At 43.0% G+C, this 13,940-nt stretch overlaps 1 protein-coding gene across 1 annotated transcript; it reads right to left on the bottom strand.

Moving 5' to 3' along the window:
- Nucleotides 1-803: 803 nt before the first annotated feature.
- On the bottom strand, nt 804-12,516 carry tmem64 (transmembrane protein 64). Its single transcript, XM_061093301.1, has 3 exons — nt 11,020-12,516; nt 4,760-4,915; nt 804-3,879 (listed from the first exon to the last, which is right to left on the bottom strand). Exons 1-3 carry the CDS (start codon nt 11,734-11,736, stop codon nt 3,688-3,690), a joined length of 1,065 nt encoding a protein of 354 aa, XP_060949284.1. The 5' UTR covers nt 11,737-12,516; the 3' UTR covers nt 804-3,687.
- Between the last annotated feature and the right edge of the window lie 1,424 nt (nt 12,517-13,940).

Below are 13,940 nucleotides of genomic sequence, written 5' to 3'. Positions count from 1 at the left end.
CGTAAGTGCCGCTCCACTCTCTATCACCCCCGCCACATCCATCACAACTTCACTCAAAATCGTGGCGACAAACTATCCCAGAAGCCAGAGTTATTTCTGGCTTTACAGTGCTGCCGCCGCGGCTTCTACTGAATATTTGAGGGCTGACAGTTATTTAGAGGTTTGCAAGGTAAGGGAAAAAGCTTCTAAGCAAGAATATTTTGTTTTCTCATCACTTTGAAAGGACAAGGGCTTGAGCCAGGTATGCTGGGATTTGGGGGTGAGGTTACGGTGTGAGGGGAGAAGGATTATGAAATGTGTGGCAGCTTAAATATACCGATGAGCTGAAACTATTGTAATGAAGATTGAGATTGGCGGCTTTTTCTTTCTTAAATAACAAAGACGACAATTTTTTTTATTAAAGGCTAGCAAGAACATGGGTATTACATAAGGTATCCTCAGCTGGAGATTTAGTCATCCATTAGGTTTGGGGAAGAATGGTCAAAAGAATGCAGAATGTACTTCTTTAACATTAAGAGGAGACTTATTATGCTCATATTCATAATTCAAATGGGTGTTATTACTTTAAAGGTTTAACATGCTTTTATGTTCAGAAAACACCTCTTTCCTCAGTGTCCATTGCTGCAGCTCCTCTTTTCAGCTTCTGTCTGAAACACTTTTAGCTTGTGTCTCTTTAAGCTTTGAAGGCTGAGTGATACTTATTGTCTCACATCAACTTCAGTCCACTTCAGTCCCCTTTAAGAACAGACCTGATTGTAAAAAAAGTCAGTTATGGGTGCAAAAAAAAGAATGTAACCGTACACTTTGTAACAAAGCCTGACAGGTTTTATTTTCTCTCTCATAAATAACACTGAACAAGCATCGTACAGCGATAAATATCCATATTTATACACTGTAAAATTCTCTCTATTACAAAATACAGTATATGTGTAATGCACTTGATACAGATGGGGAAGTATTGCATTTCATAGCACCAAACGGGACCCATTAAAGTTCATGATCTCATATTCTAGTCCCCTGTAAGAGGACAAGTGTGCAGTTACGTCCCAGACTCAGATTCAGGTCTTGTGTGGGTGCCTATGAAATATACTTCCCTTAGGAATCAGTTGTTGCATAACTAGATCTAAGTTAAATAGAGCCCACCTAGAAAGAACCAAAGCCGTTGCTGTAAAAACTGCTTGTTTTTCCAAAATTCTTTTTCTGGTCGAGAAGCTGACATATTATGAAGCGTGCCCGCAGTGGCCAATCGAGTTTCGTTTCTATATTTCGAATCAAACACGGTGTAACATCCACTTCTCTCCCACTTCTGAGAGGAACAGCTGCACGATTCACACTTTATTCGGAGAGAAGGTACAGTCCACTGCGGTCAGATGAAAACCTTGTGTATTTATATTTTCCCATTTACACTAATTTCCATGCCTTTAAAAGTAAGGAGAAGAGAGTATATTTCATGAAGCCTGCAGCCATAAAAACATGATCTCGTCTCTCTCTACGTAAACTTTCAATTCAAGTAGGACGCTGGAAAAATGCTCAGGTGCAATTAGCAAGATTTTCATGGAACAGGAGTGGGAGGTTGATCGCTATTATTACGTGATCAGCAGGCTAAGTGACTCTCCGAACAAAGCGTTGTGAAGCTGAACAGGCTGTTCTGATCTCAGAGGTGGGGTCTCACTTCCACGTCTCAGTCAACACACAGATGTGTCAGAGGCAGGAGGTAAAAGGCAGGTCGAACATTGGAACGGAAACATGGGAATGTTGAAACTCAATCTTACAGAGGAACGTGAATTGACCAACGAATCAAATGCAGTTGACAAATTTGTCTGGAACTTTGGATGCGAACAGCAACTCCTCAACAATTGGCTGAAGATCTTATTGGTGGGACTTCTATCTGATCAAAATTTCATTTTTTTTGCTCTTGGCTTTCAAACATTATTGCTAAATTCAGACAGGAAGGGGCCCTTTCAACCAACATACAGCATGAAAATAACTTGAAATCTTTTCAGACTGACAGCATGGAATGTGAGCAAACATTAACTCTGACTTAAACAAAAAAAAAATGCATACATAAAAATTCCAAACAAAAATGAATTTTGAACCGATGTAGGGACATACAAATGGATATTTCATATAGGAGCCCTTTATATTCCTCAATCAGATTTTGACTGGGGAGCAGCATCACAATAATTGATGTAAAAATAAAAAAGTATCATCACATTCATCGCTTTAGTGTTTGATTGTCAGCTTCTGAGACCCAGGTTCCATCTCCTGACCAAACAAACCCCTTCCCACTTTAACTTATCTTTATGAAAATAATGTCGTCGTGGACTGTGCATACGAATATGCACGATGAGAGTATGTTGATGTGTCATCAAGAGAATAAACATTAGGATTCTTCACAGGTCATTCCTATCGTTATCAACATTATTAAGTAATAAAATAAAGTCATAAGTCACACAGCCTCAGCTCAGGTGGAGCCAGTGTTACAATGTCTAATAAACTTTATCAAATTATGGCACATAGAAAATAACAGCCTCTTTATCTCATCTAGCTTACTCCTCTTATGCAAGTAAAACCCCCAAAAAACAGCTTTGTGTGTTATTTTGTCATGCATGACATTTCATCTCTGATTAGTTTGGTTTCAGCACTGTAATATATATGACATTCACACTTCCTCACTGATGTATTGCACAGCATTGTCAAAACTATCTAAAGCAAAAACTATGTATTCAATTTTAAAAAAGCGAATGTAAAACCAAGGTAGTCCTTAACTTTCAAAAGAAGGCACAGCCACATGCTCAGTGTCTGCAGCCGAGCACGTGGCTGTGCTGCTGAGGAGCTGCTCGCACTGTGCAGTTCCACTTTCCTGCCAGATCCGTTCCTGAGTTTCCTGCTGTGAATTCTTCTCCCCTCTCCAGCTGCTGCTTCTCAAAACTGCAGAAGTGCTAAAATGATCCACGGGCAGGGGGATGCCAAATCAGCTGATGTGGTCATAAGCAAGTCAGAGAGGCCTGTAGGACTCGCTGCTCCTCGCCCCGCCCCGCAGTCCCAAAATAAGACACTTAAAAATTTACTGGACTAAAAAGCCAAATTCTTACAAAAATATTATTAATGCCCTTATTATTTACATCATCGTAAATTAACACGAGACCTCGACCAATCCTAAAATGTCCTGAAATTAAATAAAAACAGATGTAGTATGAGTTAAAGGTGCATAGGTTGGCATTCTTTTGACACTGAAAACAATTCCTTGGTTCTCTAGAAAGCTCCAGATTGCACATTCATAGTTTTAGCAGGCAGAGTCAATGCCAACAGTTAATTTTTTTTTCACATGACTCACTCACTCAATCAGCCACTGCTGAGTGAGTACTGATTTCTCTTAAATCCTAATTTCATTGACATCTCCTGTAACAGTAAATGTTATGTACCTTGATGAAAATTCCCACAATAATATCGCTTGAATCTATTTTCATCAACAGCTTTTCTTCAAAGGCGCATGGTCCCAATACTTGTTGAAAAAAAAGAAGTACCGATTGAAGACGTACACTTTAGAGTTTTGCTTCACATGGGTGAAGACGTACCACACCACCACCAACGGGTTTGGGGCCGTGTCTCAGACGGCCCCAAATTCAGATCTGTCTTCTTACAGCTCAGTCATAGGAGTTACCACCTCATGTAGTTAATTGAGGGTCACACCACATTAACGCAGTTTCCACTTCCAGCTGTCGCCCTCTTGTTGCAGTAGGTGAAGCTGCTGTGATTGGTGGAGGACCCGTTCATGTGGGACGACTTCAGCTCCATCTGGCATGCGGCGAGGGCGGCGTTGAGCTCTACCTGAGCCCGGTGTACGACGTAGAACATCAGGCCGATGCTGATGACAATCTGCACAAGACAGAGGAATTCACGTTTTGAGCACAGTGTGGTGTGGTGAACTGACCTGCCTCATGATCGGTGGTGTTTCTAATATTTTGCTCTATCAATAAATATCCCTGTGGTATAAGAATACAAATATTAGATTCACTTATCTTGCTACCAGCTTCTCTAAAGCTCAATCACTGAGACCCCGTGTCTTGTTTGTTTAAACTGCACAAAAACTGGAGCAACATTCTTAATTTGCCATAAATAGGGGGTTATGTTCCGGTCTATTTCTCAGCTGGGAGCAGTTGGCAGGCAGCCAGAGGACACTGGGATGGTAAAGTTCCACAGAGGCGTCTTTCCCGAAATGTGAAAACTAGTTGTTTACAGTGACATCATCAGCTGTTAAAAACTGAGCGTGCAACCGTCCTATCAATTTTCAAAATGTATTTACCGAGGACAAGTCATGTCATGTTCAGTTCTGCATGAGACACTGATACGTTGAGACGACCCTTGACCTTTGAACGTCACACAGAAGCCTCCCTGTTCCCTGAGCCCTTGTGGGGATTAAAGGAAGCTGAGCAGGTGTTGGGGATGCGGTGACAACTTGACCTTTGGAACCGGATAGAATTGTGGGTATAGTTTCCACAAGTTTATAGGGTTTAAAATTCACACTCTGGCAGTTTACATAACTAAATATTCAAGGAGGAAACATTTGATTTAGTTTTGCACAGTGGGACACAGTGTACTAGGAAGCAAAGAAAATACACTGATCAATCAACACCTTATCTTTTCCCGGTGACAGCATACCAGTTTGACACACCAATCCTGCTCACATGTTGATCTTAGAAAGGTCGAACAGGTATAACAGCATTTTGATATCTTGACTCTATCTGCAAGAACTCACCTGCAGCGTGAACACAAAGTAGCCGCTGATGCTCTGCTCAGCGATGACGTCCTCCATGGTGCGGAGCGTGGTGCCCAGGTAGGAGTTGAGGAGCTGGGTGGGCAACAGACCCACAGACGAGGCCACCAGGTAGTTTGGCAAGGACACATCTGTGATCTTGAGACGGAAGCAGCGATAACAAACAGGTTAAAAATTTAGATACAATTCACATGATTTAAGCACTTTCATTGACATGCTTTTCTATAGACATGCAAACATGACAGTCAGCTGTTACACATTCATATTTAGGATCAGGGTTGAGGTTCATTATAATTATGAGTCATCATTTCCTCAAATAAGAGTTAATGTTTTTTGTTTGTTGGCAGAAATACACAAAAACTACGGAAGGTATTACCACAAAACTTGGATGGGTGATTCAGGGGTAAAAAAAGAACCAATTAAATGTTGGTGCAGATCTGAACAAAGAGGCGGTCTTTAACTTTGCAACAATTTTTCGACATTTTCATTTCTTTCACAGGAACAATTCATGGATCTTGATAATAAAAGAATCTGGCACATTCAGGGAACTGATGTTTATGAGTGGGAGAAATGTAGTGCAGCTTGGTTGAATTTAAGGGGGCTGTTGGGGGAAGCATGTCCTCCACTGTGGACGTTTCTACTTTCATTCATAAAACCAGGTTTAAAATCACTAGATATTGATTTGTATTTGGATCTGCACCAAATTGCAGAAACACACACAAACACAAACAGACACACACACCTGCTAACTAACAGACAAACGAACACAGACATAAGTCATAACCTCTTCGGCGGAGCTCACTACTGCAATGAATCCTGGGTAAATAAGTTAACACGGGCTTAGTTCGGGTCATCCTCTTATGTTGGGCAGCATCTAGTCCTTAGGTGCATTATATTTGTATTCCTGATGACAGTGACAATCATTTTAAACATTTTACACAGTTGTGACAAAATCATTCATTTTCAGCCAAATTAACCACCAACAATCTGGAACAAAGATTCTCAGATTGTGGTTTAATTCCCTCAGACGTGCTCTCACACATCCAGCTCAGCGTCTCGTCTCGTTTCTCCAAACAGCCACCTAAATACAAACAAGTGCATGCGTCGCTGTCACCCTTGATCCCTTGATTAACTGATGACATAAGCCGATGCGTGTTTGTGCCGCCTGTGTGAGGATGTGACCTTGGCACTGTGACTAGGCTGTGGCTGATAGCAGCATGTCGGAGGCAAAAGGACAAGAAAACATTCATGCTAGATCCAGTCCAAGTGGGCAGTGATAAAAACCCAACCTCCACTCCTCTTATCACAACACGCACTGATAAGACCTTGACTTACAACTCACAGGACAGTGACATTATCAAAACCTGGTTAATTGTCAGTTGTTTTTCCTCTACAAGCATTTTTAAACCACAATGTGATCATGTAGCCGTCGCTTCTACTTGAAAGAATAACACTGACACGTCCGCACTTTTCACACAGGCAAAACGCCTTGGGCCAATCTCTTGGCCCGGCATGTGAGCCTGTGAGAAATGCACAAGACAAAAAAAAAGAAAAGGAATGCATTCTCTTTCTCTGAGCCGTCAACCCTTGAGTTGTGAAGCACATGTCGTCTGATGTCTCTTCACACCAAGACATGGAGCAGCTGCGGCACAGGAAGGCTAGTCGTTGGTATTTGTATAACCACGCAAGAGAATTCCCACTGGACCTCCTGCTCGTTTCTGAACACCGGTTCAAGATAATCTGCAAAAACAAGGGGGGAAACAGCCCATCCTTGGCTTGACCTGATTTACTCAGAGCAGCAGTGATGCAGCTCTAAGTTTGTGCTTGTAAACAAAACAGCAAGTAGGGTATCTTGACTGCTTAGTAAATTTAAGGTTTTCTACTGTGAGGCTGTTCCCCTTTTTTTATCGTGACACACAGGGAGTTTGTAAATCTGCACAAACATGTTTGACTGGTGTTACGAAGCAATTCATCACATGACAAAATTCCCCAACTGCTTCATTAGCTCATTACTAGAGTAGAGCAGTGGAGCCAGGTTGGCGCTGCAGCCATAAAGGTTATAACGCTGCAATGAGATAAAAATCATCTTTTATTGTCCAATTACAGTTTTATAAAATACAAGTGGGGATCTGAATGTTTTGACCTCATCCTCACAGGATTCACAAATATTTATTCCTGAGCCGTCCCTTTCTTTTGCTAACTGCTGCAGTATCTGTGTCGTTTTAGGTTACCTGCCATAATGTAGCATCGACCACTTCAGCAGAGAGAAGTGAGGGGGGGGGCCACAGTGAAATACGGCCTCACCGTGAAAGTGCTTACCAAGGGCAGAGAGAGAGAGAGAGAGAGAGAGAGAGAACTCATAACTCTACTTTGAACCAGTACTCGCCCGCCACTAGTTTCCCCAGTTAAAGTGGGGAAATTAAAAACATTAAGATAAAATATCAGCTCAGCAAAATAATGAAACTCCAGGTGAGATGGATTACAAGGTGTGCGAAATGAGCCCTCCGAGCCAGGAAGTGATAATGGAGTGGAGTGGCAGAGGAGGCAGGTTAAATTATTAACTTTCTCCTGGTAGAGTTGAATAAACTCTCTGGCGAGGGCACCATTCTAACGTTTGCCACTCCAGGTCAAAAGTTGGGTTTCTTCAACATGAACCATCTTTAAACATTCTAGTATAACAAAAAAAGCACCAGTTTGTTGCAGAGACGTGTATATGAGTATATGACAGTCAATACATTACAGGAAATTGAGGAACAGAAAGGACACAGTAAGAAGTTTATTTTAACTAAAAAGTATCCTGCATTTGACATCTCCTGGTAGCAAAGTACATATTTAAGGGAACTTTCTGAAAAGTGTACTATGAAATGATTTTTTTATTTTCTAAACTTAACATCAGTATCAGGCTAAAAATCCTGTGGTGTTGAGGCTGTTGTTAGATTAACTTCACACTGATATAGACGCAAGACTCTTACTATTTCAAGCGGACACCATCTATAAAAGGCAACAATGCCCAAAAAATATCTTCACAAAATCTGGTGTGGAAATCAGGATTTGATACGTGATATTTTAAAGCAACATTAGTTAATAAACTCACAACAAAACAAACATTTGACATGCCTTCATAACTATAAACTCCCCAATGAGTCAAACTCAGACAAAGCGCACACACACAAGTTTAAAATAACCAATGGAAATGTGACAAATTCAAATAAGAAACTGCGGTTGAGCCACATGGAAGTTGGGATCATTTCCCCATGAAGTGTGTGTTTGCTTTTCCATGGAGCGAATGACCATGAAAAACTCAAAAGCAATTTGTATAAGACAGTAAATTAGCTTGTAATTTACAGTCTGACAGAGTGATTGAGTGGCACCTATCCCACCAGTGAGGGTGATAACAGCTGTGCAGTCTGTTCCTTTGACTTTGACAAGTCATTTACACTTTTACAGGGTGGAACAGAAAGATCAATGTTGAGCCCTGATTCACACTATATAGCTGGTTTAACCTTTGGTCTCAGAGAGCTATGTTCTAGCACGGAGCCTGAGGTAAAAACCAAAGACAAACAGAACCTGTTAATGTCATTCAGGCAAGAAAATAACTCTGCTAGACGTGTTAGTCCTGTTTCAAAGAATAAATCTCTTTTACAGGGTAACTGCTGCCCACACTGTGGAAATAATACAGAAGAATCATTCATTTGTATTTCAATCTTGGAACTGCAAAATGATCCTAAATTTAAGTCACAGTTTTATCCCCGGTGGCCCAAAAAGAACTTGTGGGAAAAGATGCTTTTTTTAAACAAGTTTCTTTGACTTTCTATTTAATGCATGTAGCAATGGAATCCAAGATGCTTCTCAGATACCAGTGACTCAGACAATGTACCTGTACAGCAAAGTGCCTGTGGTGCTGCTTGCACCCACAGTCAGATGATTCTGGGATGATCTCACATCACTTCTGCCAAACGACTATTTTCACTTATCTGAGGTGTTGTCATGTGATGTTCAATGTAAATTAAAAAAAACATTATTTCGCCCAATAAACTGCATGTTAGTACTTTACCAGTAATCATCATCATTCTGAACATCCAGTTCCACAAACATGTGATGCACCAACAATTAAATCTAATACTAGATTTTAACATATAATTGGAATGATACTGTATGGAATTTATTTATTCATTATATTCCCTCTTAATAACAAGACAAAACCATTTTGCAAAAGGCAGCTAATCAAGCTAGTGGTCTGTTTACCACAATTAATCTGATGCGTCATCTCTCCTCACACAAATGTGATTCGCAATTACTGATCAACAAAAATAGAAAACATCTCCACTCCAGTGCAAAGCCTGTAATAATCACGTCAAACACACAATGTACGACAGCAGCACTGATGTTGTTTCCACCTCGTGCGTCTGAGAGTCACACCTGTCCTCATGGTATAATGGCATCCTGGAGACAGCAGGAAGTACCACAGAGGCGGTAAATTGGTAGCTAGTCAGACGTTTGTGTGTTTCTGTGTGTGTGTGTGTGTACAGATTACGTCACCATCATAATTTCACAGTTATACTAAATGCAGTCCCTAAAGTTAACACGTGTGTAGTTGGGCTCTTGAAGATAAGATTCGCCACTCAACACTGTCTGGGGTATTGTTGATGAGGACGGAACAAAATAACGGTATAAAGTAAAAACTCAAGATACTGTGGATTTAAAATGTACTGGAATTTAAATAAAATATTGCAGCCCCTGATGCAACTCAATGTTTAATGTGTTGTGGTTATGGACGTGTGTGCAGACCTGTCAAAAGCCAAAGCTGAGCAGCCAATGAATCTCCAAGCTGCCGAGAAATGTCTTAACAAATCAGTCACCCCAGAAAACTAGTTTTGCAGCATGCAATTACTATGCTTGTGAAGCACACTTACGTCATCTCCTTTCCGGCCTCGGGCCTGTGCATCAACTCCTCGACGCTCTGAGCGATGAATGCCTTTCAAGTTCCCCACTTTGCAAACACTTCTGCATGTTTGTGCTACGGCTTTCCCCCCACACTATTTTCTATCTCTTCCCGTCAAACACTTTTGCATAGACAATGGAACTTTGTAGAAAACTGAAGCTCAGCGTAAAATAAATGTAACCTAAAATAAAGAGAACCTGAGACATCATTAATTTGATGACTTTTAATCCAGTTGCTGTCGGACATGTCAAGAGTTGTGTGTCCTGTGTGGTATTTACGTAGGATAGAGTCCAACTTAACTCAAATAAACAGAACTTTGTACTTTTAGACCAAGTTGATCCTTGGACTCATTTCCATGTCAGTGAAATTGTCGTGATTTTAAAGTTTTAGATGAAAGTTAATTTTACCAGCGTCATATTTTAACTGCGAGTCTAGATCGACGTGAAAGCCCTGTCAGATCTAATATTTGTACATGTATGTACAATAATGTACAGGTTTTTGTCTTTTTATTTCATTACTTAGTCTTCAAGCTTATTACTGTTTTTATGAGACAAGCTAACATAAGACAAATATACGATGGGAATTCCAACTCCATGTGAGAGATGAGGTATCAATGAGTTGACTGTGAAGGGTAATCAGCCAGTATACATTATTCATGACACACACAAGGGCCTCAGGTTAAATGTAGGAATGCAGCTGAGCGTGATACTCTGGTACTGCTCAGGTTTACACCACTCAGCAACAATATAAAGAAACAGGTTTAACTTTGGAGCCGATTTGAGTCTTTTTTTAATCAGTCAAGCCATTAAAAATAAATGAAACTACAAAATTGCATTAGTTTGTTGTAGTTCACATGGTCAAATTTACTTGAATGAAAATAAAACGCTGACATGCTCTAAACATGCAAACCCCAAATTATGCAATAAAACAGCTATACTTCAAACTGAAAAAAATAATCCATGTCCTTAGGCGACAATAGATTATTTTTTATCGAAACACCTCCTCTGCGGTTCCTTCCTCTGAGGGGCCACACAGGAAGTATCACATGTAACCCTGCTTCTGGCTACATCTCATTTCCCGTGAGCCTAACCGCAAGAAAATAATTTATCTTGAAAATCAAATCCAGAATCTGAACTGGGAGAGATTTGTTGTCGAGCAGTCCTCCAGTAGGTTAATGAGCTGTGCTCTTGGCCGGTCCACTGCTGTGAGTGGACGAGTTTATAATGGACACTGCAACGACTGTCTAATGTCCTGCTGAGGGGGAAAGGAAACAGCTGACTGTGGCGTTTTTCATACTCACCGAGAAAACTGCATTTTGAAGCCCAAAGGGAATGGGGGTGAGTCTCGCTAAGGCCACAACTTTGAGTCCACTTCCTCCCTCCACCACTCGTATGACAGCACTGAGCTGCTCGCTGTTCCCAACCTTGTTCAGCACCCAGTCGGTCAGCAGGCGCTTGCAGACCAGGTGGGCCACAAAGGTCCCTATCAACACTCCCACCATGACCAGTCCCATGCCCAGCACAAAGCCGTAGAGGTAGCCAGCTGCCACATTGAGAACAATGTATCCCCATCCGCAGGGGAAGGACACGATAATCAACCCGACTATGAAGAGGAAGGCCCCGACGAAGCTGTCCAGGCTCTCCACCCACAGCAGGAGGTCCTTGAGGTATTGGCGCACCAGGGCGACCGAGGAGAAGCACACGGCGGTCAGGATGCACGCCAGCAGGGCCCCCTTGAAGCAGAAGGTGGTGATGCAGCAGGGGTGCCTGAAGTCTCCTCCACCACCGGCGAAGCTCGTCCCCCCGGGGTCACCGGCGGTCACCTCGGGGTCACCGTCCGACCTCCCCGCCCCGGCTCCCCTCTCGTCGAAGGCGCTGCAGACCAGGATGTCGATCTTGTCACAGTCCTCGGTGGCAGTCCTCTGCAGCCAGCGGTTCAGCTGGATCTGAGCCTTGCCCACTGCATGCTTCACCAGCTTGCTGAGCAGCTGCACGGTGGTGGCCCCTGACCCCGACATGTTGGCCCTCAGGTGACCTCTGGGGGGGGGGTGGCAGCAGCAGATGAAGTGTCCCACCTGGAGACAGCTGAGAGGTTAAAAGGTTTCAGGCAGTCCTCACACACTTTATGTTGGAGACGGCTTCACTCTGCAGCTGTGCAACGAGACACACAAGTCAGATCCGTCGCTGTCCTTGGCCATCACCCGAGGTGTCCTCTCTACACCGGGTTTATCTGGGCTCCACCCGGGGGTCCACGGGCCGGTCCGACCACTTGAAAGAGCCACTCTGAATACCTCTGTGTGAGAAACTCGCCATGTTCAGAGTTGTTGTCCCCCTTCCTCCTCTCCTCCTCCTCCTCTTCTTCCTCCTCCTCCTCAGCGTCAGGACAGATGATGGAGGCGGGGGTCAGGACAGCAGGACACGGGCTGCGAGGACAAACAGGTCCGACACGTCCCCGGACTGAGACCAGGAGCAAAACAAACACAAACTTTTTCCCCAGCAGCAGCACGGAGCTACCCGTCAAGCCACTAGCATGAATCCCAGCGAGGCTAACTTTCTCCCGTAAGCTAACTAGCTCTCCCGGCTGCGATGCACGGAGTCGAGCGGGACCCGCGGCTCCTGTGCACCCGGACAACAGAGCACCGGGGTCGGGTGTGGAGAGGCACTCGCTCGGCTCTCCGGTAGCGGGCTGTCGGCTCTCCGGTGGCGGGCTGTCGTGGCTCCTTGTCGCCGTGACTCCTCCGCGCTGGAAGCCGCTGCTCGGGCTCCTCTCGACCACTGTTTGTGTCCCAGAATGCCAAGTAAACCCGGACCACGTGACCCACGCCGCCCCGCCCCCCTCCTCCAATCACAGCGAGGCCCGGCGGTGCATCGCGATACTTCACCGCAGACCCTGTTTGTTTTGGATCAATTCTGTGAACAACACACATCAGCCACATAAGCAAACACAACTACTACACAACCACGTGAGGCTGCGATCACCACTTCAGCTTCTTACTGTTTCACTTCAAGTATTTAGAGCAGCTATTGAGAAATGATCAATTAACTTTGCGGTTGTGTCCAGTTGCTCAGGAGCCAATAGTGAGTGAGTTGTGTTAATTAGGAGGAGGAAATATTTAAATCTTAAATCAGCATAATGACAGTAGTATTCACATTAGATTAAGGTTAGGGCCGGACAAGTATTGTTGCTTCTCCCTACTCCTTTTTGATATCATGAATGTCTGTTTTGGATCAATTCTGTGAACAACACACATCAGCCACATAAGCAAACACAACTACTACACAACCACGTGAGGCTGCGATCACCACTTCAGCTTCTTACTGTTTCACTTCAAGTATTTAGAGCAGCTATTGAGAAATGATCAATTAACTTTGCGGTTGTGTCCAGTTGCTCAGGAGCCAATAGTGAGTGAGTTGTGTTAATTAGGAGGAGGAAATATTTAAATCTTAAATCAGCATAATGACTGTAGTATTCACATTAGATCAAGGTTTGGGCCGGACAAGTATTGTTGCTTCTCCCTACTCCTTTTTGATATCATGAAAGTCTATTCATAATTTTGTTGCTGTGTTTTTTTTAAGAGTTCGGAATAAATAGACAAATGAAATCAAGAAATAAGTAACAAGCAGAGATATCACACTGTACATATACAGAAAAAAAAGTATCAGTGACAAAATATTTAAAAAGTTAGGCAGATGTTACTCATTGGTCAGATTTTCACATTTGTATATTAAGATTAAGAGATTAAGATACATTTATTTGTCCCAAACACATGCACAGACATGCACAAGCACACTCATGCAAGGAGGGAAATTTAACCTCTGCTTTTAACCCATCTGGTGCAGGACACACAGAGCAGTGGGCAGCCATGTACGGCGCCCGGGGAGCAGATGTTGGGGGTGTAAGGTGCCTTGCTCAGGGGCACTAGGGAGAATCCTCTTGGATTTTTGGACAGATCAATCCAGGTTCGTCTTTTTGTTGTTTCTCCATGGAGTCGAACCAGAGACGAACCAGAGACCTTTTCTGCCGATAGTCCAAGTTTCTCTCTGTTGTCAGTTTATGTGGAACACACAGCTGAAACTAGCACAGTCAGATACAACAATAATCTCCAATGAATCCTCCCTTCAGGAAGAATGTAAAGGATTTTCTTTTTTTAGCTGCCACCTGTCAATACGATGTAATGGGAGCGATATGGATTTAAACATTTTACCAAAGCGTGACCCCACA

Source organism: Limanda limanda, chromosome 19, assembly GCF_963576545.1.
Source record: "Limanda limanda chromosome 19, fLimLim1.1, whole genome shotgun sequence".
Taxonomy (NCBI): Eukaryota; Metazoa; Chordata; class Actinopteri; order Pleuronectiformes; family Pleuronectidae; genus Limanda; species Limanda limanda.
This window is presented reverse-complemented; position numbering and strand designations above follow the sequence as displayed.

What these genes read in the sequence shown, in the direction of transcription:
- tmem64 (XM_061093301.1), bottom strand. Translation starts at nt 11,736, where the DNA reads ATGTCGGGGTCAGGGGCCACCACCGTGCAGCTGCTCAGCAAGCTGGTG. An exon ending in TTCAAAATGCAGTTTTCTCG is followed by an intron (nt 4,916 to 11,019) that starts GTGAGTATGAAA and finishes TTCCGTCTCAAG; the next exon opens with ATCACAGATGTGTCCTTGCC. An exon ending in ACTTTGTGTTCACGCTGCAG is followed by an intron (nt 3,880 to 4,759) that starts GTGAGTTCTTGC and finishes TGTCTTGTGCAG; the next exon opens with ATTGTCATCAGCATCGGCCT.